General features: G+C 37.2%; 2 protein-coding genes across 3 annotated transcripts in view; one reads left to right on the top strand and one right to left on the bottom strand.

Moving 5' to 3' along the window:
• Positions 1-24,842, bottom strand: part of LOC142422649 (ADP-ribose glycohydrolase MACROD2-like) — a 717,500-nt gene that overhangs the window by 379,980 nt on the left and 312,678 nt on the right. The window lies entirely within an intron of this gene.
• On the top strand, positions 6,759-20,106 carry FLRT3 (fibronectin leucine rich transmembrane protein 3). 2 transcript variants are annotated; one of them, XM_075564013.1, is made up of 3 exons: positions 6,759-6,985; positions 14,819-15,030; positions 16,561-20,103. In XM_075564013.1, the coding sequence occupies exon 3, from the start codon at positions 16,607-16,609 to the stop codon at positions 18,554-18,556; it is 1,950 nt and encodes a 649-aa protein (XP_075420128.1). In that variant the 5' UTR covers positions 6,759-6,985; positions 14,819-15,030; positions 16,561-16,606; the 3' UTR covers positions 18,557-20,103. The 2 variants fall into 2 exon arrangements, with proteins under 2 accessions (XP_075420128.1, XP_075420127.1); XM_075564012.1 differs by lacking the exons at positions 6,759-6,985; positions 14,819-15,030 and adding an exon at positions 15,037-15,570 and having other exon boundaries at positions 16,561-20,106.

The raw sequence follows: 24,842 nt of genomic DNA, 5'->3' as shown, positions 1-24,842 counted from the left end.
GCATCTATGACCTGCTAAAGTCTAATTATTTCTCCAATACTTTTCGGAATTGTTCAGGAAGATGTGTTATGGTTTGAAACTGGTATAGTAAACATCTGGCTTGACTTCACAGAATTACAGATAACAGAATATGCCCCTTCTGTAAATTTTATTAACATCACATTGGCTCCTGTTAAGATGTAGTACTGATATGCCCTGACATGCATTGGTACCTGTTGACAGAAAAAAAAAAATCTGGCTAGACTTGAAAAGGTCGGCAAATAGAAAATCTTTTAAACATGTTTTGGTAATTTATACAGAAACTTGACTTTATAGAAGAAAGAGAAAGATCGAAAAGAAAAGAGCAGCTTCAAGTTCAAAAATTTATAAAACATACCAGGATTTTACTAAGCCAAATTCTCTGAACACGAGCTAATCCCCAGCATGCACTCCCTCCTCTCAGACTAATGGCATTTCATGTTCCTTTAAGGGATCCCTCCCTCTCTAGTCCCCAGAATTGACCATACCCCACAATGTCTATGCACAGTTCCTAATTTGTGACGTGAGCTCTCTAGCATATCCAAACTCTTGATAGACAGTAGTTCAGAAATTAGTACCTGATCATGCTTAAAAAATGAGAAAAAGAGTCTCTGGGCGTATGCCGGAGTTTCTGGAGAAGACCCCTCTTCCCTTGAACACTGTGGTTTGGTGATGAGATGTGTGACATGGCACTGCCCAGAGGGAAAGCTTGAAGTTGCCAAGAGTGGAGTATACAGGCTGCCAAGGCTACCAGCATTGAGAAAGGCAGAAAATGAGCCAGAGAGAAACTGTATTATTGCTGACAAACAGGCAATCCCCTAACTACAGACATGAAACTAAGGTCTAACCTGTAGTTACAAACCAGCCCACATATTGAAAATATTTTCCCTGAAAAGTCTATTATATTGAAGTTTTGAGGTTCCTAATAACAAATGGGCACAATTTGTGATGTGCATAAAGCACATTATTATGCACACTATTATTCTTTTATTACTATGTTAAAATTGTTTCAATGTGTCTGCTTGTGTGTATGTTTTTATGCTTAGAAAGCACACTGTATATTCTATTCTACAACAAACATTTAGATGTTTGATATGCACAAACATGAGCTGTTCCAACTTATATACAAATTCAATTTAAAGATAGGCTTGAGAATGGAATTCATTTTTAATCTTTTGACTGCATCAACTAAAGCCACTGGATCAAGCTTTACCTGATGTATATCATATGTCTGAATATTGCATTGATGTGAGTAAATAAGTTCTATTTATTGTTTAGATAGTACGGTTTGAGTTTTCCATATCATTCAGCAAAAGATTCTCAAATGATAACAGTCCAAGACATTTCATCTACCAAATAGACTGAGATTTTTTTTTTAATTTTAACAATTTATTAGGGGCTCATAAAATTCTTATCACAGTTCATACATATACATACATCAATTGTATAAAGCACATCTGTACAGTCTTTGCCCTAATCATTTTTTTCTCTTTTCTTTTTTTACATTTTATTAGGGACCCATACAACTCTTATCACCATCCATACATATACATACATCAATTGTATAAAGCACATCCATACATTCCCTGCCCCAATAGACTGAGATTTTTGTGGTAGTTTGCTTGCTTTTTGTGAAACTTTGAGGACCATGATGAATGGCGCAGCAAAAGAAAAAAATCATCAAAAATGATTCCTTCTACTGAATATGTGGGAAAGATAATGGAATTACCCCATGAAAATACATACATCCGTTTGACAGAGACTATGTGTGAATATGTATTTGTCTATGTCTATATTCATGAATACAGTAGAGCACAGGGGGATAAAATTAGGAAAATGTATTAGTCGTCATCAAACTCCTTAAAGGAGTGAGTCAGTAGGCCTAGGGACTCAGGACCATCCTCTCAGGGGCCACCAAAGTCAACTGGCATAGCATAGTTCACAAAGACCATCTTCTACATCCCACTGTTGCGTAGTGACCGGAGTCTTAAAAACAAGTGAGTGTTCATCACAGCAATTAGTCTCCCTAGCTAAAGAAGAAGAAAAAAGAGGGAAGAAAGCAAAGATAAAGAAAACAGTTAATCCAAAGGGCTAATGAACCAAGTACATACTCTAGGCTCCAGGACCCTGGAACCAGGAGAACTACATGGTGCTGGACTACCACGACTGACAACACTGAGAGGGATTCTATGAGATGGCTCTCAAAACGTGGGAGAACAATATGGCATAAAACACAGACAGCAGGAAGGGAGAGTAAAGGGGGATAATTCAAAATGGCAAATTCAGGGAAAAAGTGTGAACTAAGCTCCTATTTTGTGCAGATTGCAACCAATGTCACACACATGTGAAGTATGTGCATGAATTATTGAATGGAAAACTAATGTGCTGCGTAATGTTTCACTCAAATCATAAGAAAAAGTTTAAAAATATGTTTCCTTCTAAATATTGAAAGATTCATTACAACTTATTACTTAAAACTACATTCTAATAATAAATTGCAGAACATCCTAGTTGGATTTGGGATCATCTAGTCTTACTAACATCTTTTACAGAATTTCAATGAATTTGTGTATAATAAACATGAATGAAAGTATGAATGTACAACTAAAGTTTTTTAAGACTGAATTCCAAAAACCCAAACTCACTGCCATCAAGTCAGTTCTGACTCATATTGGCCCTACAGGACAAGGAGACCCACCCAGTGAGTTTCTGAGACTGTTACTCTTAGGGGAGTCCAAAGCCTCTTCGTTCTCCCCCAGAGCAACTGTTGGTTTCAAATTGCCCACCTCGCGGTTAGCAGCCCAATGCTTACAGGTCAGAATGCCCGGATTAAATTATTCTGTGAAGCAATTATGTATTATAGTCACTCTCACAGCTGCAAGCTGATCATATTCAAAGAGATTTTTAGGGTTTCTGTTTATTTGTTTTTGTTTGTGTTTTTGCTTTGTTTGGACACAAAAATAAAGAGCAGACTCTGGGAAATGTGACTTTAAATCGAATCTCCCTGGTTTTCTATCATGGAACAGCTCATAATAAACAATTCTTTCATGAAAAACAGGGAAACACAAGTTGTGGTAGTCTTAGGGTTCTAAAAATGGAACATGCCATTGGAGTTAATATCAAAGCCAAAACGAAACAAACGAACAAACCAAACACTGCTATTCAGTGGCTTTTGAGTTAATACAACCCTGTAGGTCAAAGTAGAACTCCTCCATAGTGTTGTTTGCAATAAAAATACATTTTCTCATGTACAGTCTAAAATGTATAGGCTGGTACACAAAAGAAAGCATAACACAAAAGTACAACACATTCCTTTCTAACCCAGAATGTCCAGTAGAACTCAACTCGATACTCAGTATTGAGAACAAGAGGCCATGAGATGTATGAGATAAAAAAATTTAAAAAGAAGGAAAAGCACTAAATCTCCCACTCATCTATCTCCCCATCATCATTTTTTAGCTAAAAATTACTTAAAAGGGAAATTTTGGGAAAGTGATAAAAGTCTATCACTGGCAATGCCCATCTCTCTGTGCACTCTCCTTGTTCATCTTAATGCCCTTCACTTGTGTGCTCAGCTTAACAACACCACCGATTACTCATTAGGCACTTACTATGTATGAATCAGGTGCTGACTCACTAACCTCGGAGGGATTAGGTAATTTTTCTGTAGTCATGTGGCACAGGCAAAATGGAGCTCAAGTCCCTTTGATTCTGAAGCCCAAATTGTTCACCATTAAGCAACCCTGGTTCCTAACTCTGAGATGAAACTCTATGAGTAGGAATCAACTTGATAAGGTGGCAGTGAGATTTTGATGAGTCTCTAACCATTTCTTCCTAACATAACTTGGGAGAACGTCAGGCTGACAAACACCTGCCTCCATTTCCTTGAGGATCAACCCTCAAACCGCACTGACTACTGTTCAGCAAATTCTGAAGATAGAGCAGGAATATGCCGGGGGATTCCAAGGGGCTCATCTTTACAGAAGTAGATGACCTATTTGTACCCCATGGTACAGCTGGTGGGTTGAAACTGCCAGCCTCTGTGCTAGCAGCCAACTGCATAACCAGTACACGTTCAGGGCTCCACCTACCAGACAGGCGCATTTTTTAAGTTGGGTAAGCTTCGGGTACTAACAACAAGTTCAATGGTTCAAACTCACCAGGCACTACTTGGGAGAAAAAGGCTACCTGCCTCTGTAAAGATTTACAGGATCCGATACAGGATCACTATGACACAGAATCACCTTGTTGGTAGTGAGTTTGGTGCGCAATCTTCTTTAGTCAATGCAGAAAACAAAACAAAACTGAAGTAATTTGTTGTAATCCTCAGTCTTTCCAGAGCTTGAAAAGGAACTTATGAGGGGGCTTTAAAGAGTTCATGGAAAATGGAACGAAAACATAATGGGATTTTCCATGGGTTTTTTGTAACAGTCTGTTATAAAATCACCTCCAAGTGACAGAATTTCAATCAGTTAATAAAATCAGGAAGTGGAAAAAAAAAAGGAAGCAGTCTGGACAGAGTGGGAGGAGAGGGCATTTCTCTTAGGAGTTTACCTCTGACATAGGTCACATTTTCCCCCCACAGTGTCTTTTCTTTTTCTACGTTAGAATCTGTAATTAGGAAATGAAGGAGAGGAGAGGAGGAATGGGAAAGGGAAAGGGGGGGGGTGGGGAGGAACAGATAAGTGGAGGAAACAATATGAGTACATAATTGGCATTCAATAAATTCCTGAGGCCTTCATCTGTCATGTGAAGAAACCAATGCCTAGTGCCTGTCATCTGATGTTGTCCAACAAATGGCAGCTTGGGGAATGGAAACTTCAAAACGTCTAACTCCCAAGCTAATACACTTTCTTTTAGGTACCTGAGACTAAAATTACCCATTTATCTTTCTTTTCCGTTTATTAAAGCTTGCCAAAATGGAGACAAAGGAGCCCTGGTGGAGAAGTGGTTACACATTGGGCTGCGATCCTCTAGGTCAGCAGTTTGAAACCACCAGCTGCTCCTCTGGAGAAAGAAAGGAAGAAAGGGCTTTCTTAAAAAAAAAGGGCGGGGGGGAGTTAGCCTCAGAAACTCACACGGCATTTCTACCCTGTCCTATAGGGTTGCTATGAGTTGACATCAACTTGGTGGCAGTGAGTGTGGTTTTTGAAAATGAAAACAAAACTGATCGAATATTATTATAAATCCACAGGAATGTTGCCAAGTAAAAATCTCAAATATAACCAACTCCCATCTGAAAATGGCTTCTACCATCATTTCATAAAATAATTTAATGCATGTGTTTGTTTTGCAGTAAGGGTTTACAATCCAACTTTATGGAGAGATTACCTACCTTCTTTCCATTAAATTTAGCAGCTGCATCTCGGTTTAATTTGTGCTACCTGACAATTCTGAGAACTTGGCTTTTCAATAGAGTTTGAATTCTGAAACTCCTGGATTTAATGGGCCCGTCCTTTGAGGCCAGCTAAAGTACAATCATAGAACAATAGGGGTCAATACAACTCTTATCAAGTGCTCACCTTCTACTTTGATAACACTCATTCTTAGAGAACTCCAAAGGTCAGACTCTTATCAAAATAGCATACAGGCAGATAAACTAAATGAAGTTAATGAGAAGACCATTATCAAATACTCCAGAGAAAGACAATTTAGGGGGCTTCCTTCATAAACAAACATTCAAAGAAACTTTTATAAAGGACAAAGGGAAAAGATGTGAACCGCTGAAAGTAAACAAATAATGATAGCACTTGAAGATCATTGTTCTACGAGTAAATATTAAAGCAAACTTTTGTCTCGGGTTCACCCCCACAATATTAAAAAGTGAAATGCCCTTGATTAGTGGGAAATGTAAGAGTCCAAAGAGATGATTGACCAAATAACAGAAAATACAACCTAGGAAAAGTATGAAAACACAGCAATAGAAGCCTAATAGTCTGTTAATGAGAAACATCAATTTATAATCTTCTTGTCCTCAATTACCCAAAGTTTATTACTAAATCTCAATTAATATAAGAATATTAGTTAGTCCAAACAAAGCCATACCCAAGAGATTCTCTTCTAAGTATGTTTTTTTCTGACCTCATGTTCGGAGCAATAGCAAGGGAGAACATTCAATTTAATATATTTACAACTTTTTTGAAGGGCTCTTTAATATGGACCACAAGGTGGTCCAATAGGTTTTAAGGAAGATGGATAAAAACAATAGAATATGAAACATTTTCCCCTCCCTCCAAGTGACTCAGTTATTTATTTGAACCTGATTTATACTCATTTGTGAAATAAATACTCACAGATTACTATCAAATAAATATTCAGTCAGATTCATGCTCCAGAATTATAGCATTATTCTAACTAATCAATAATGAAAAAAAATCTCATTTTGTTTAACTTCTTTTCAATATAGATAGCCTAAAAATAAACAGGAACTTTTATTTTTTTCCATTTCAGTCTTGTAAAAATTTTTCTAGCACACTTGTATTTTTTGCAAGCATGCTCCCATTGCCTTGTGGTAAACTTTAGAAAATGTTGAGATTCCCAGAGGCTGCCTACAAACAAAATGCCATCCAAGCTTTGGCAGGCCTAGGGCCTCATTTCGACTTCTCTCGCTCCCTCTAGCGTTGGCATAGCTCATCTGCTTGATTATCCAGTTACCTCACTGAACCAGAGCTTGGCTTAGTCCTGCCCATCTATGACATCACCCCCTTCTTCAACCACTGCGAGGTGAAGCTTTAACTTCAGACTTGGAGGTGGGCTGTGTGCAGTAAACTGGAATATTCTCTCGCTCTCACTCCTCAGCGGAGGAGTCACCCGACGCAGGGCAAGCTCCGCCGGCAGCTGCCGTTGGCTTTGTGTGGACGGGATGCGGAGCAGGCGAGAGGGGGAGGGCTCTGGCTCCAGTTCTCGATCAGTGGAATTACAGCGATAGCGGCAGTATCTATAGGATTTGCTTTTTCTCGTCTTCCTGGTAAGTGTTTTCCGTATTTTACCTTTTGATTGTCCCAGAAAGTTTGCTCGGTTACTTTTCTAGAAAGAAATGACTTCGTGCCGTGAGGCATACAAACAGGAACGTTTGCTCTGTCACCAGCACAAGCAATATATGTGCGTGCAAGCGAGCAAGGAAAATTTTGATTATACCCACACGCAAGAAATGTCTTAAAATCTTGTTTCGTGAAAAAAAAAATGTTTGCCTGTTTTCTGCCTTAAGTAGCTACGGTTTGAAAAAGTGCATCATGTTATAAAATAAAATAAACACGTTGGAAAGTTAAATGTTAAATATAAGAGAGTATCAGGCAACATTTTCACCGACAGGAAAGAGCTGTATGTGCTGTATGTGTGGTATGATCACCAATTGCTGTTTTTACAACTGTGAAAGAAAATCAATAATCCCTCAGTTCATGAGTACGCAGTATATAAAAAGCATACATCTTGCTCACAGTCAGCGGAGCTTCTCCTGGAGACATGCTTACCTATGTTAAAGGATTAACAGCTACACCTAGATTTTAAAACTTGCACGGCTGTCCTGCTTGAGCTGCTTCAGATATTTCAGGCTCGCAAATCTGAACTAATGAGTATAACCCGGAGGAGAGGGAGGCTCTTCCAAACCATATTCCCTCTCCAGCAGAACGCCTAATCCATTGCTTGGACAAGTGTAGTGTGTGACCAGCATAATAATTGGCAAAGTCTACTCAGAAAAACTGACAAAGCGGAGCCTGGAAGCTATGCCCGATGTAATGCAGCAATTTGGGGTGGGGGTAGGGGGGGGAGATAAAAGAGTAAAGAGTCCTCATCAAGTGAGATATGCAAAGTATCCACTTGGAATTTATATTAGAAAAAGAATTTAATCGGAATAAAGAAAAGAGCTTTCAAAAAGTACTTAAATGTATCTTCTCAAAAATTTTTTCCCAGTGACTGAAATCTGAGACAAAATGGTTGGCAGAGAGTGCAACAGGCCTGTGGTTTCTCAAGATCTGTGGGATTGGTTTTTAAGTTATTTTATTAGAATTAAAAACAATACAAAACCCTTTTTCAAAGATGCTGTCAATTATGGACTCCCATTTTCTTAATGGTTTCAACAAATAGCACTTTCTTCAATGTTCTTAATGCATCTGTTTGAAAATGCACACATATATATCATTAGTCGAAGTAAAATATGAATAAAACCACTGGAAAAGTGCTTCAGCTACAGCTTGTCTTTCATTTGTCCCTAATAGCATAAGACCACCCTCGGCAGTGTAAACACAAATGAGTTCTTCTGTTTTCAGATAGATCACTCTTGCCTACCATGATGACTGATAGACATCTCAGTCATGAATAAAGAATAAATTATTCCTTTATAAGTACCACAATAATATTAATATCTATGAATACTATTAATAATATGAGATTAAAATATAGATATCCCAATTAGTTTGCAAGTATGCATGTAAACATGCATGCATATACATGTACATATACTCAAACACACATACATATATTTAATAGCCTATTTAACTAGGAAAAGTACATGCTTTTAAAATATAGAGTATTGCCAAAAAACATTTAAGTTCAAGAATCAGCAAAGATATCAGTGAATGAATAAACACAAGAAACCCAATAATATTGTGTTCCTGGATTACTACCTATCAGTTATTAACTGAGGCTTTCATTTCTTTTACCCACTCCTTTAAAAAATAATTATGGTTAGGCTCAAAATGCCCAATTAAATCTCCTTCATAAACATTAACATTTGTGAGCTACATAATTGGGCAGCAAATAAAATTTTTACAAAGAGAAAAAAAAACACCGCCACCAGAATATTTGTCATAACCGAATGTGGCAGCAAAATAGAAGGTATGTTTCTTTTGCTTTCTTCAAATGTTAATTAAGGAGCCTCCAATTCTATCAAAACTTTTCAGAGCTAAATGAAGCGGTGTGAAATACATTTGGTTGAAATCTTGTGGCTGTCAGACTTTGTTAGCAAGCTATTAATTATCTTTACCCCAGCTTCTCCTCTCGACTATATTGCCCAATCAAATAGAAACTCCAATTATGCTCAGCATCTCCTGCCTAGGGACACAAAACTCTAATGAACACCCAATCTCTCCAGAAGAAAAATACAATTATCAGCTTTAAACATGCAAGTGCACTGTGGAGAGATTTGCTGGTGTGTTTCTTGGCCACATATCCTAAAGCTCCCTCCTTTTTATAGTTAATTTTAAACAAGTTGAAACTCTACAAAGGTCAACAGCAGAGAACTTGTCTTAATACACATATTTTCTTTTTCTTTCTTTCTTTCTTTCTTTCTTTCTTTCTTTCTTTCTTTCTTTCTTTCTTTCTTTCTTTCCTTCTTTCTTTCATTCTTGTTTCTTAGATGCCAGTGTTTATGTCTGAACTTCAACAATTCAAATATTTGAATCTGGTCAAGTAAAAGATATTTGGCTTAGAGTTGCCATTCCAGTTGATCTTAACTTTCCCTCCACCTTTTTAGGTGGGTGGGCCGCATAACAAAGAATGTGAATAACTACAAGATCCAGGACTGACAAGAATTATAATAAAAATCTGAAAATAATATTCAAACCAGTTCATTATAATAGGCATTATAAATAATGTTTTAAAGTCACATGAAGGTATTCATAAATGAAGTTAATGAGAGGAAGAAGATTTGGTGCATTTTTCAAAAGCTGGAATTTCTTCCCCTTCCCCCTCCTACTCCACCACTTCACCACCCTGCCCTCAACCCTCCCACCTTTTGCCCAGAGGCCCTCACTGTGCTTCTCAACGGGAGGCTTTGTTGTAATTAAACCAAAGGAAAAGTGGCCGGCAGCAGCCCGTGTCCAATTTGCTGCTCCTGAAAGCAGCATTCTGGTAGAGCACCACCCTCCAGTGGGCAAACACTCCACAGTAAATTTCTCAACAATATGAATCCTCCAAATGGAATTTTCCCTTTGAAGCATAAAAAGAGATACATCCTGGCTCCTTTCATACATTTCACCATTTCAAAAATTCACTACATTTCGACACGGAGATTTCCAACATAGAGATTAGTTTTAAATTATGCCCAAACAAAACAAAACAAAAAAACACTTTTCATCCTCTTTGAGTACCCAAATAGGTATGTCTGCTTAATCATTTTTCAGTTTTAAAAGTCTGGTTAGATGTCATACTAAGAAACATTAGTTCTGAAAGCCATTTTTATATTGCATGTAGGAGCACTTTCTAGAATTCTAATTTGCCTACTGACAAATACTGAGAGATACAGATTTTAAGTAGAAAGGAATGGAATCTAATTTAAGCAAGAGCTAAGCTTCATTTGTTTTGCATATGCATGATCTCTTTCCTAGCCTCAAACTCAGGTGTCAGGAGTGTATTTAAAAAAAAATCATTAAAGAAGAGAAAGAAATTCCTCTCATTTGATGACACAATGACAGCTTTTGTTCTTTATTCCTTCACTTTACCTGTGCACAAGTTACCTTGGCAACTTTGAAAAGAAAATCTGGACTACATTTAGCTAAACATCATTTTTTAAATGCAATATAAGACTCTCAATTGATCAGTTGATGTGTTGTTGATTTTGTTCTTTATCTGGTTTAAATCAATAACATCCCACTGTGATTTGAAAAAAATCAACAATGTTTTATGCAATCAGCACATTGCTTGGCAAAACCGTAGACTTGAAATATATGGAAAAATAAGTAGGAGAAATCACCTCAACAAAATTGGACTCAATAATATAAAAAAATTTAAAGGAGTCAATTTTACAAAGGGAAAATGTGATTTACCAGACATAAGCATGGTTTTAACTGCAAATTGCTCAAATGTCAGCACAAATTGAAAGCATCCCTCCTCCAACTCTACTTCTCAACTTTGTCATCCTTTAAATTAATATCTCGTTCATTTTTTTAAGTTTAACTTTAACGTCATGAAAGAAAATGGCATTGATTATGGTCCAAGATGAAAGATACCACACCAGTTTGCCTTTTTGCTCAAAAGATTCTCGATTTCATGTTATAAGCCAAAATAAATGCAGCCAAATTATGTTCACTTCTCACAAACTTATTGGGGGAGGGGGGGGAAACATAAGTAAAGAAAGGAAAAGCCTTTATTCCCTACTTTCCATAAATGAAACACACCCTTCTTTAGGCTAAAAGATAGCCTGGAAAAACCAGTCTGAATAGGCACACTTGCTTCTCTGCCTCTCAGCAAACCCTTCAGACTTCATGACTCTCAAGAGGAGAGTTAGAGGTCCTTCTGCTTGCCTAGCATTAAACAAAAGAATTGGAACTTTCCTGAAATCTGATGATCGTGGAAAATTTAACTACAGACAGGCTGCTCAGAAAGCATTTTGCTGTCACTATCAACTAGCCTGATGTACTCCAGTTTTCCCGTTTCATCATATATGTCGTTTATTTGGAATATCGTTTGTTCTTGCAGAGATTTAGCATTCACAGGGTGATCATTTTTGTTGAGTTTTCTAGATGAAATGTAGGGCTTCATAACAAAAATAACTTTCCTAGATTATGGTAGCATAAGTTCCAATTTACCTAGAAATATTTGAAAACTTGGGTAAATTGCATTAGGCTTCTGTTTTATCAACCTCAAGATTTTACTTAAAATAATCATGTAATTGACTTAGATCGAAAGTTCTGCATGTCATTGTACTTCTATGTTTAACATTTTAAACAATTTCTAGCACTAAGAAATGATGGAGTGAGGAAAGTCATCGAAAATAAACAACAAAAACAAATCTCAAAATCATATATTCATTTTAAGATTAAAAAATTAGTGATTCTTCAACAAGCCAAATAAAAATCAGTTTAAATCATAGGTGGTAAATAAGGGATTTGGAAATTTGGAAAACATTAGCATTTATTAACTATCTAAGCTAAGAGATACTGCCAAAACATGAGAAAAATCATCTCACTGTAAACATTCCCACCTCAGAATTTTTGTAGTAAACTATGAGGGATCATAAAAATATGTAGATTGCCTCAAATTCCTGATTTTATTGAAGTATCAGTTTTCCATTTAGACATAATTTCTGAAACTATTTCAGTTTTCCTTATGTAGCTCCAAATGAGAGCACCCTTATTTTTTATATTTTTCTCAGATGAACTATGGAAATAAATTAGAGACTTGATGATTGCATTATAAATGTAAAAATCTTATTTCTATAAAAGAAAATTAATAGAAGGAACCCTATAAAAATTTTGATTTAACTGTAGGGTGCTTATATTTTTCTTCCTTTTGCCATAATTTAAAATGTATACGTAAGTAAAATTTCTAATAAAAATGTTAATGCATTCCATTAAATAACCAGGGTTCCATTTATATTTTTCTAAAAGAAGATAAGAGTCTTTTTTGTTCAGAAGTCATGGCTTCTTTCGAGCCCGTGCAGACATAAAGGCTCTAATTTTCACGTTGTGGAAACCTGGCCACAGTGTTCATGCCAGTGGGAGTCGTTTTTCTTTTCATCATACACACTCAGCTACAATGTCCGTGTACTCTTGAAAACATAGATCCTGCTCAGAGAAGGAGAAGTCTCAGAATAGGGAAAGGATTGCTATTTTCTATGGACGGATCACCATAGTCTTACTATGCCACAAGCAAAACAGCAAAGAAAATGTTTTGCACTGTAGTTTCAACTTTAAAAGGGAAGACTATCAAGCACAATGAAGCAAATATTGAACTGTTTTGAGCTTAATAAAGGGGAAGAGGGCATGTGAGGGAATCTATAAAGCGAAATCCTTATTCCTGAAACAGTATCCTGTATGCCAAAGAAACCTGCTTTTATGTTTTTACCTTACTTTGATGCATAGAAATCGCCATTTTCCAAGAATTTAAGGTGTTATGGCTTCCTATTAATCCCACATTATCTCCACTATTAATGGTAAATGTTTGCTTATCAACAGCAGAGGAGGAAACTTCATAAATATAAAACAGGAAAAAGAAAATAAATTAATCTATCTTCTTTTTCATACCAATTTAGATGTTTTCTTCCCCTTTCTCTGGGTTACAAATGTAAAAACAATACATATTCATAGAGCCAAATTTGGTGATATATTTATAGTTCAGATGGAAACTAGGTGGCAGTTATATGCTCTCTCTGGTGTTTATGATCCTCACCCTGCCCACACTTAGTCTGATTTGACTGGGGCATAATCAACAATTTTAAATCCCAGTTCAGCATGGAATTCCTGGTACATGACATGCGCTTAGCTATTGGTAACATTTTAAACAGGTTTTCAGTTATTAATTTCATAATGGAAGTAACTTTGTAATGATAATTTCAGCAGCATCATTGTTCCGTTTCACAGACTGAGAAAGCAAAGTTTACAAAAATATATACGATTGAAATTGAACAGTAACGAAGAAAGCTCTAGACGCATGACAGTAACACCTCACATTAAATGATGTGTTATTTAAGCCTTCCTCTGTGGGTACTTTGCTTATTCACCAGAGACTGCTTGATCCATCTGCTAATTGCTATTTTTGTTTTAAGATGTCAAAATAATCAATTAAATGTATTTCTTTTTTAGTTTCATCCTGTCAGTGCAGTTAACCTAAGTGCAAGGTTGCATTGGTGTCTCATGGTAATCTAGAAGAAACTAAATTTTCAAAGAGAACCCAAATAACAAATTTTGACCTCATTTAACATACACTTTCAGCAGAGTATTGGAATTCAGGAACAGATGCTATCCTTGTTGGATGCTAGGTAATTACTGGGGGAGAAACAAATTGCTGCTACTTTAGTACTTAATTTTAGGATCAAATAGTTCCTGAAACCCAATCGTTCCCTGTATGTGGAAAGCAGTTGAGTGGGTGACATTGCAAAACAGATGCTGACCCAAGCCGCCTCCTTCCAACCCCTCTAAGCAGGCTTTATGTGTGAAATAATGGTTAAAGAAGTCATCGATGAAATCAACTCATTTCATTAGTCAAGTCATATCTTTCAGAAATAAAAAATACACTGGCATGTTCCTATTTGAACGCAGAAAGTCATGCCCTCTGAGGCTTGGGCAGGCTCTCCTCATGGGCATTACAAGGAGGCAGAGTGAAATAGCCTCCTTTTTGTTCCGAATCTAGAGTGTTTAAATTCAACTTGCTAAGAAAAACTGTAAGGGAGATTCTCCTGCAAAATGAAGACCGACTTGAAGGTCTGTGGCACCTTTTGGGCCACTAGTGCTCAGGAATGCCCTGAAGGGGATGGTAACGGTGCCCAGCTTCTGCACTTGGGAAAACCAAGGCAGGCTGGTAGAAGTTGAGCACTGAAGATCAAAGGCAATGCTGCTAAACTATTTTCAAGTTTTTAAGTTGTAGAATACATGACGTGGTAAAGCCTTGTTCATAAACGTTTTAATAATTACTGTGGTGTTCCAGTGCAACCACTTTTTCATGCATTTGCTGCTCTATTTAAAATATACTTATTTTGTTTTTCTTGGTTGGTTTAAGTTGTTTTTGAAACACTTGATCATTTTATAAGGTTTAAAGTAAACTTTCAAAGGTAACTGAATTTGAAATCAGCAAAAAGTTCTTACTACCTCTTGAACAAAGCTTTGCTTCTTTTTAATTCAGAATGACCCTGGCAGTGAATAAGGAATATAAATATATTGTTTGGTACAATTCCAACTTTGGATCACATTGCATTTATATAGTAAAATAGAAAATAGAAAACCAAATAGGTCAACCTATATGTTTCCACCAACTATAATGAAAAATATGTTGCTTAAAGAAAGAATTGAAATCAAATCACTACAGGAAACTTCTATATGGTATTAAAGTTATTTATTAATAGTTCATTAAAACTTTTTTACTTTCACAGGAGATTTTCAAACCCTGTCTATATTAAGGAAGAGAAGAAACGTAGAGGACATCTAGTGGTTTTTGCTTGTGTGTTTTTCATGAAGAATACCTGCAGTACGTTCTTTTTAATCTCTTAAAAAAGAATACTGTTCTTGCATAACGTGACGACTGCACTAGAGGTTCTGACAAAGCAGCAAGAAGCAAAAGCTGGAAATAGCTACTTCATAGCAGGTAATCATACCTCAGAATGTAGCTACTATACAAAGTTTTTACTTGGATAATCCTGGACGGGAATAAACGTTGGGGTTGCCTGAAAAACATACTACTGTCCAAGGCTTAGCATCATGACTGGTTTTCTTCATGTGGATCTGAAGTTACTATCTCTGACCATACTTCACAGATGAGCCAATAAGAATTTCAGAGGGCAATTTCCACTAAGGATAGCTACACAAAAAGAACCTTCACCCAGAAACTCTTCTCAGAAAGAAGAACATAAAGCAACACATAGGAGGCTATGTGCCCTACATAGGAAAAGGGAGCCGAATTGTTTCTGGCCCCACTTTAATGAGCTTCCCCACCGTGCTGAACTACAGTCGGTCGGATGTCCACTGACAGCAGTGAGACTGAGCTGGAGGTGTGTGCAGCGTAAAACTACTTGAAGAGCAGTGATGAGCATTTCCAAGAGTGTATAAGCCCCAGCCCCTCGCCAGGAAAATAATACATGTGCATTGGACTTTCACCCACGCAAAATTTACTACATCACTCAATAAGGTAGGAAATATATTGAAGTATTTTATTTCCATGCCTGAAATCATAAAAGTGAATTAATACTTAAAGGTGCCCAAAAGATTATTTATAAAATAGTTCAGTATAAACCTATAATTCTCCAGTCTTGAGAAGAGCTCAATCATCTTCCATCTTTACACCATGAAGAATCATAAATGCATTATAAAAACATGTTGTCATAAGGTGGAATATAAAAATTACATGGCTAAAAGACCTTATGCCATGTAGTGTGAGTATATATTTTTAAAAAACCAAAGAGAAAGGAGAAATATGGTAATCAAATGAAATTTTCCATGTAGATTTGCTGAATGTATTAGTTGCATAATACTTTCCCTAAAGCAGATGAAAATAAGATTTGAAAATAATTTTCTCCCTAAAAATACACTTTTAAATTTGTTTAATATTAACAATAAAAGAAATAATATTAATAATCAAGACAAATGGTTGTCTTTCCTGGGATGCAGATTCTCAAGCAGTGTATCACTATTCGCAAATGATAATTAATAGACCATGTTTTATTACATACTTCAATATCCACATTGCTCTTTACCTAACGAATGACTAATCATTATATTTAAATATAACAAGTCATATTACTATGACTTCCAATTCATTGCGAGTATAAAGAAAATTTAGAAATCGAATTAGCTTAGTCAGTGGTTGACTACAACTTTGATATAAGATATAATTAAAATGCTTTAGCATGCTCAACTAAAATTGTAATAAATGGTTCAAAATCAAATGGGTTGTGGACATGACACTTCTTACCATAATACCAGAAACAGTTGAAGTAATGAGCTTATATCATTCTTAGCTAGCAGTATGCCCTAAATAACCAAAATTAAATAGAAATTCTAAAATGTTTTAGTGATTAGAGATAGATGATTGTAGTTCCTGCGGCTGTTTTAAATACTCTTTTCAGTATCCTGGTCTGATAGTGTTTTGTCTTTTTCTATTTGTTTTGTTCCATTTTAGGACTCAAGTAACAGAACCTTTCATAAAGAGCTCAACACTGCTGACCATGATCAGCACCGTCTGGAGCATCTTCCTAATGGGGACTAAAATTGGGCTGTTCCTTCAGATGGCACCTCTATCAGTCATGGCTAAGTCCTGTCCCTCCGTATGTCGCTGTGATGCAGGTTTCATTTACTGTAATGATCGCTTTCTGACATCCATCCCAGCTGGAATACCAGAGGATGCTACAACTCTCTACCTTCAGAACAACCAAATAAATAATGCTGGGATTCCCTCAGATTTGAAAAACTTACAGAAAGTAGAAAGAATATACCTATACCACAACAGTTTAGATGAATTTCCTATCAATCTCCCAAAGTACGTGAAAGAGCTACATTTGCAAGAAAATAACATACGGACTATCACTTATGATTCACTTTCAAAAATTCCATATCTGGAAGAATTGCATTTAGATGATAACTCTGTCTCTGCTGTTAGCATTGAAGAGGGGGCATTCCGGGAGAACAACTATCTCAGACTGCTTTTCCTGTCCCGTAACCACCTTAGCACAATCCCCTGGGGCTTACCCAGGACCATAGAGGAGCTACGCCTGGATGATAATCGCATCTCCACTATTTCATCGCCATCTCTTCAAGGTCTTACAAGCCTTAAACGTTTGGTTTTAGATGGAAACCTGTTGAACAACCATGGCTTGGGTGACAAAGTTTTCTTCAACCTGGTCAACTTAACAGAATTGTCACTTGTGCGAAATTCCCTGACTGCTGCGCCAATCAATCTTCCGGGTACCAACCTGAGGAAACTTTATCTTCAAGAGAATCACATCAGTCGCGTGCCCTCTAATGCTTTTTCTTATCTAAGGCAGCTCTATCGGCTTGACATGTCCAATAACAATCTAAGCAATTTACCTCAGGGTATCTTTGATGATTTGGACAATATAACCCAACTAATTCTTCGCAACAATCCCTGGTATTGTGGCTGCAAGATGAAATGGGTACGTGACTGGTTACAGTCATTGCCTGTGAAGGTCAACGTGCGTGGACTCATGTGCCAAGCTCCGGAAAAAGTCCGAGGGATGGCGATCAAGGACCTTAGCACAGAACTGTTTGATTGTAAAGACAGTGCAGATGTAAGTACCATCCAGATCATCACCGCGATGCCCAACACAGGGTATCCAGCTCAAGGACAGTGGCCAGCACCAGTGACCAAACAGCCAGACATTAAGAACCCCAAGTTGATTAAAGATCAGCGAACCACAGGGAGTCCAGCAAGAAGAGCACTTACAATTGCTGTGAAATCTGTGACCTCTGAGACAATCCATATTTCTTGGAAACTTATCCTACCCATGACTGCTTTAAGACTCAGCTGGCTCAAACTGGGTCACAGCCCAGCCTTTGGATCTATAACAGAAACAATTGTAACAGGGGATCGCAGTGAATATTTGATCACCGCCCTGGAGCCTGATTCACCCTACCGAATATGCATGGTTCCCATGGAAACCAGTAATCTCTACCTATTTGATGAAACTCCTGTTTGCATTGAGGCAGAAACCGCACCCCTTCGAATGTATAACCCTACCACCACCCTCAATCGGGAGCAAGAGAAAGAACCTTACAAAAACCCCACTTTACCTTTGGCCGCCATCATCGGTGGGGCAGTGGCCCTGGTGACGCTTGCCTTACTTGCTTTAGTGTGCTGGTACGTTCATCGGAACGGCTCCCTTTTCTCAAGGAACTGCGCGTACAGCAAAGGGAGGAGGAGAAAGGACGACTACGCGGAAGCTGGCACTAAGAAAGACAACTCCATCCTGGAAATCAGGGAGACTTCCTTTCAGATGTTGCCAATCAGCAATGAACCGATGTCAAAAGAGGAGTTTGTAATACACACCATATTTCCTCCTAATGGAATGAATCTGTACAAAAACAATCACAGCGAAAGCAGTAGTAACCGAAGCTACAGGGACAGCGGGATTCCAGACTCGGACCACTCGCACTCGTGACGCTCACAGACTCATGGCAGACTGTTAGTTTTTATAAACCCGAGGGAGGGAGGCGGTGGTAGGATCCTTGCAACACTGCAAAACACTGGTAAAAGAGACTGAAAAAACAACAAAGCAATGTACTGTACATTTGCCATATAATTTATATTTAAGAACTTTTTATTAAAAGTTTCAAATTTCAGGTTACTGCTGCGATTGTAGTAGTGGAGACACCTGAACACAATGATATATTTTAGTATTTTTTAGTAATTTGTACTGTATTTTCCTTGCAAATATTGAGGTTCCAGACTATTTACTTTGTGTTCTACTGAGTAAGAAGACTTGTTGACTGTGAAAGTGAATCCTCTCGCTGTGTTGAACAATCAGGACTGCGTTCACTTGAGATCCTTGTAGTATAAGCACAGGCCATTTTTCACTTTGGTATGAATAAAATGTAAAAACAAAAACAAAATAATAAAACAGCTGAATGAGTTAAATGAAATTTCAAGGATAGTTATAAAATATTGTTCAAATTATTAAATTTGTATTATCCCAGTGGTATTCAAGAAATCAAACTATGTGAAGTAATGGGCAATAATATCAAACTTGCTGCATCTCTCCAGTTTTGTTTTAGGCAAATTAAAAATCCTTAAAAAGTAAGCCTATCTTCTGAATTGACTCTGTCAGTTGACGTAGAAGGAAGATGAAGGCTGTGGGTATAGTCAGTGTTACGAAAACCTTGAGAATGTAGGACTTCATAAAACAAAGGTGGGCCTCCAAGCTCAGGAGAGAAATGATATACTCGGGAAACATTAATTTGGCTTGTAGAGGGTAGTGGTCACAAATACCAGAATTGCATTTTGGTTTTACTTTTACGATTGGATTTTGGAGAAAAAAATAATTCTAAACATATCATTGTTAGTGTATGACATTTTTATCATAAAGGATGTCAAACAGAAAAAATATTACATACTAAAACAGTTGTATAACTATAATCAATTTTCTTTAACAGTCCAGAGAACATCATACTTTGAATTGGTGAGACTTTAAAAATCAAAATGTAGATCTGGTATAGGTGAGTCAAAATCAAAATGTAGATCTGGTATAGTTGAGCAATTTTGACACTGTATATAATATTTGATTTACTTTCACAATGGTCAAAAAACTGCCCATTACTGCCACAGATTTCCAGATAATACATAATGAACTTGAAATGTAACCCTTTTTCTAGCTTCCGGCTGAATTTTGAGCAATCACTTGTTTTAAAATCTCATCACTTTTCTGTTGCCATTATTATTTTGTTTTTTTCAACAAAAAACCAAAGTGCATTGTACGCCCTTTGGCCAGTCTTGTATGTGCCTTGATCCAATGCTACATGTATTCAGCTTTTAAAATTTGACAAATTTTTCATACTTCCTTAAATATGAAAAATTACGGTCTTATTGCTGAATAAAACTTTTTTAAAAGTACAGAATAATTGTGCTTGCTCTTTGAGGATTATGTTACTATCACTAAAGTAGCAAATTTCCCAGCACCCTATATATTTTTCTGGACATAAAAATAAAAGTTGGCTACAAATAAAAAGAGCAATACCTTAAGGTTGCATATCTTCAGAGTTCGGTGTTCCATGTATAAAACCATTTCCTTACCATTCATATTTTACTTGTTTTCTTTAGGAGAAAACTTTAGAAGCAGCTTGATAATATTTCTCTGTACATGCACTGGTGACACTGCCCTGAACAAGACTTTGTATAAGGTGGTCTTTGAAAAACAAACATTCAAAAAATTGCTTTTTAGTGCTATAAGTTATCCTCTAAGGATCTAAAACCTCAGACCCACTACTTACTAGGTGTGTACTTAAAAACAAATCACTTGACCCTCAGAGTTGTTACTTTATAAAATGGGGGGATTAATTCTACCCACCTCACAGGGTGGTTGTGAGGATTAAATGAGAAGATCAACTTGGACCCTACACACTCCACAATGTCAGTCATGCCTTCCCAGAGGTTTGTTCAATGCCGCTGGTTTACCACCCCAGTAACAAATTCCTACACCTGACTGTGAAAACTCACTGTTTGTTTGTCATCTTCCAATTGTTTACCAGCAATTTCATTTTGACTTCCTTTTATGGAGCAGTGTTTCCTACAAATAATTTAAAGATAAATGTGATTACTATTAAGTGGAGTGAATGTAATCTGAAGGAAGTTTTGACTTTGCTTCTAGTAGTTTTACATTGTTTAGCTTGGATTCTCTCAGAAGTCAGAGAAAAAGTAGGGTGACTGGCTGATTCCATTAAGTCCTAGAAAATTGAGGTTATAAAATGCCACAAACCAAGACATTGTGTTAACTATGTTTCAATTTGTTTACTTTTCATGAACAAACAAATATTAGGTTCTAATACTTGTCTGTGATTATTTTTACATGGGATAAATCTAAAATATGATTTCTACCAGCAAACACACAGGCCATTCACAACAAGTGGGATAAAAGTTTGTTCTTTACTTGGGCTCTTTAGGAAATCCAAATATTTTCCTAGGAGTAAACAAGAGGACTTCAACACATTTGTGGAAAAACTTCACTATCTTTTCATTCCATTTCCCACAAACTCTTTGAAGCGCCTGCCCCTGTATGTCTGTGTACATATGACCCTTGAACAACACAAGTTTCAAATGTTCAAGCCCACTTATATACAGAATTTAAAAATTGTTTTACAAGATATGCTACGTTGATCATCTCTGGGTGAGCAGTTCGTCTTTAGTAAATTGTGTATGGCAGGGAAAAAGATCTCTTGCTGTTTTATATCCTGCTTAGGGCAATATAGTATGTATATGGCAGGGAAAAAAGTTATCTCTTGCATATTTGACATTCTTCTTAGCGCAATACTGGTAACCTTGATCGTCACGAGTAATGCTGGAGAAACACCCAAGAAGCTGACACAAGTCATGAGATCATCAAAAGTTGAGTTGTTTGTTATGTGTCATAAACTGATGTCTGCAACTGCAGCTCCCCATCATTTCAAAGTAAATGGATTCAACTTAAGGACTATTATGCTGGGGCGTGGGGGCGGGGGGAGGTAAACCATTGCTTCGGTTATGCCAGTAGGCTTGAAACCTTGAATCTTTGTGGAATACCTTTCTATCTCATATGAAATGCAGCATGTATATGGGTACATATATAGAACATATACAGAATGTGGTAACTGCTTCGGGTGTACAGTAGACCATTAGTAGTTAAGCTTTTAGTGAGTCAGAAATGATACTCAGATGTCTGTGTGGAGATTGGGACTGCTAATTCCTGCATTATTCAAGGAGTTAGTATATGTGTAGTATAGTAACTACACATATATGTTAGTATATGTATAGATGTGTGTGTATGTGTGTGTGTGTACAAACCACTGCCGTTGAGTGAATTACAAGACAGGACAGAACAGCCTCTTTGGGTTTCTGAGACGTGAAGTCTGCAGGAGCAGATTGCTTCATCTTTCTCCCATGGAGTGGCTGCTGGATCCACATTGTTAACAGCTCAATGTGTAATGTAACCCAGCACGCCACCATAGTTCCATAGGAGAGAGAGAAAGAGACCTGGTTAGCTCAGCTAAGTAAAACGTGCTCAGCTGCTAAACAAAAAGTGGGCAGTTCAAACCCACCAGGCTGTAGAAGAAACAGACAGTTATCTGCGTCTGTAAAGAGGCCCATTGCTGTTAAGTCCATTCTGACTAGCCTGGTGAACCTTATGGGACAGTTTCACTTGTCATGGAGGGTTGCTAAGTCAGAACCCACAGCAAACCAAAGGCACTGCCATCGAATCAATGCTGACTCCTGGTGCCCTTACAGGAGAGGGTAGAGCTGCCTCTGTGAGCTTGCCATACTAATTGCTTAAGGATGGAGAAAGCCTTGTCTCCCAGTGAGAAGCTGGTGGATTTAAACTGCTGAGCATTTGAAGGGCACCGCCACGTAGCCACTAAGTCACTGGGACATGTAAGAATTCATGGGTTAGAGTTATACAGACATGCATATATACACACATATATACACATACATATTTTATAAATGTTCACAATTTTTACTGAGGAAACAGAACTCTAAAACAAATAGGAGTAGAGAAAATGAGAGGGGGGAAAATCCAGTCCCGAGTATGTAACATATGATCTAACAAGAATATAAGTGAGGAAGCTACAAAAAGCAGGGGCAGAGAATTGCTCCCTTGCTGAATGTTTCACCAAAAAAAAAAGTTTGTTTTTTTTTAATGCAGCCACTTGTGACTATATTAAATCACTGCACTTATACGCTTGTTCCCTATTAATACAAGACTGTGCTTCATCTTTCAGCAAGGTCGATTTATTGAAAGTATTCCCGTATGCCAAAGGACCTAGCAAAAAACTGCTTGACTGACTACAGTTTCTGACTAAAGCCCAGTTTTCCAGCTGTAAGCCAGCATGACCATTTTCATAAAGAATCCAAAGAGATCTGCATGCTCTAAAGTACCTGAAGCATGTGTGTTAAAGGAACCAATCCACAACTGGATTTACTTCAATACTAGTTTATCTGTTGCTGAAAACTGTAATGGGATTTATCATTCTAATTCCTTTCTCCTACTTAGTATGATTAGCAAACCTTAATTTGAAACAACCTTATAATTACAACTACTATGTTGCATTGTTTGGTTTTGGTTGAACGTTCAGTTTAAAAAAATGAAAAACTCTGGTTCCTTGAGGTTTCCTGGACCCCAGTGTTACTTTTCAATTCAGAGTAGGCTGGAACATGTATACAAGAAAAGAGATGGGTGGGGGGGCATGACACACGAGTCCAGGAACAGGTGTGGGAATAGCAATACCATAAGGGTAGGGAGAAAGGTGGGGAGGGGAAGGGAGAAAGGTGAAAGCGATAGCAATGATTGACATAACAATATACCCCATTCCAGGGGGGAAAGAACAACACAAGACATGGGGGAAGGGAGACAGCAGTTGGTGTAAGATATGAAAATAATAATTTATAATCTACCAACAGGGTAAGGGGGGAGGGAGGAAAATGAGGAACTGATACCAAAGGTTCAATAGAAAGCAAATGTCTCTAAAGGAATGAACAAAACATATGTACAAACATGTTACAATACATGCAATCAATGTATGGATTGTAACAAGAGATGTAAGTGTCCCCAATACAATTATAATTAAAAAAACTGGCTATTATAAAACTATACAATATTGTAGGGGGAACATAATCATTTTGTTACAATATTTTTTTGTAAATCATTTCATCGGGGGCTCTTACAGTTCTTATCATTACAATATTTTAAGTGCTATAATTCTCTAATAATTCTGAATATGAATTATATTTTATTTCACATCAGCTTGGTTAATTTTCTGGTATTCTTAATTAATGATCTATAAACTAAGATAATTTTAAGCTAATAAACATATTTGGCATCTAAAAAAATGAAAAGTAAAACTCATGTTGCTCACTCACCACATAACTTCACAGTTCTCTGCAAATAACCTTAAACCAGTAATTTTTACTTTATGGCTTCTTTGGGTTACATAGCAGATGCCTGCCTTTAACAAGTGTGTTTTCTAGAGGCTGTCTGGTATAAACACAGTATCTAATAACATTTCACTGATAACAACTGTATGGATCAAGAGGCAAGTATACCTGTTTGAAGAGACCAAGAAAGACTTCAGGAAGGGAGTAAAATTAGGACTAGATATTGAAGGATAAGAAGAGATTTAAAAATGAGCAAAAGAAAGGCAGAATTGGCCAGGAAGAGGAAGTGGTAGAAAAAAAAACATGGAAATAGCAAAAGGGGCAACTTTTTCTTCCTTGCTTTAGTCAGAATCACATGAAAAGGGCTTTATCAAGATGACCACAGCTCGATACACCTTAGGCATTACCATCTCCCAGGTTTTAAAAAAATTCCAAAGGTGATCCCCATGTCCCTTTGGGTGGAAGTCCACTGACTCCAGAGGTGATTGAGTCCCATAGGCCGTAAGTCCAGCTGAAGTCTTTCTGGGTCCATAAAGGAGGTAAGTCTCAGAAATGCTTTTTATCTTATGTTTTGTAGTATCTTGGGTTCTGAGCTGAAAAGTCAGTAAAATATTCTTTGGCAATAGTTTCTGATCAGTGCACTTTAGGAACTCTATAGTAATAAGAATGCTGAATGGCAGAAGTGGAAAAATTGATGGCAAGGAGATCATTTTGATCAGCGGTTCTCAACCTGGGGGTCGCAACCCCTTTGGGGGTCAAATGACCCTTTCACAGGGGTCGCACGATTCATAACATTAGCCAAATTACAGTTATGAAGTAGCAATGAA

Source organism: Tenrec ecaudatus, chromosome 12 (assembly GCF_050624435.1).
Source record: "Tenrec ecaudatus isolate mTenEca1 chromosome 12, mTenEca1.hap1, whole genome shotgun sequence".
NCBI lineage: Eukaryota > Metazoa > Chordata > Mammalia > Afrosoricida > Tenrecidae > Tenrec > Tenrec ecaudatus.
The sequence above is the reverse complement of the archived record's forward strand: the minus strand, read 5'-3'. Positions and strand labels throughout refer to the sequence as shown.

Coding starts and splice junctions, on each gene's coding strand:
- FLRT3 (XM_075564012.1), top strand. CDS start 15,521: ATGTGCATTGGACTTTCACCCACGCAAAATTTACTACATCACTCAATA. Junction 15,571..16,560: donor TTACTACATCACTCAATAAG/GTAGGAAATATA, acceptor GTTCCATTTTAG/GACTCAAGTAACAGAACCTT.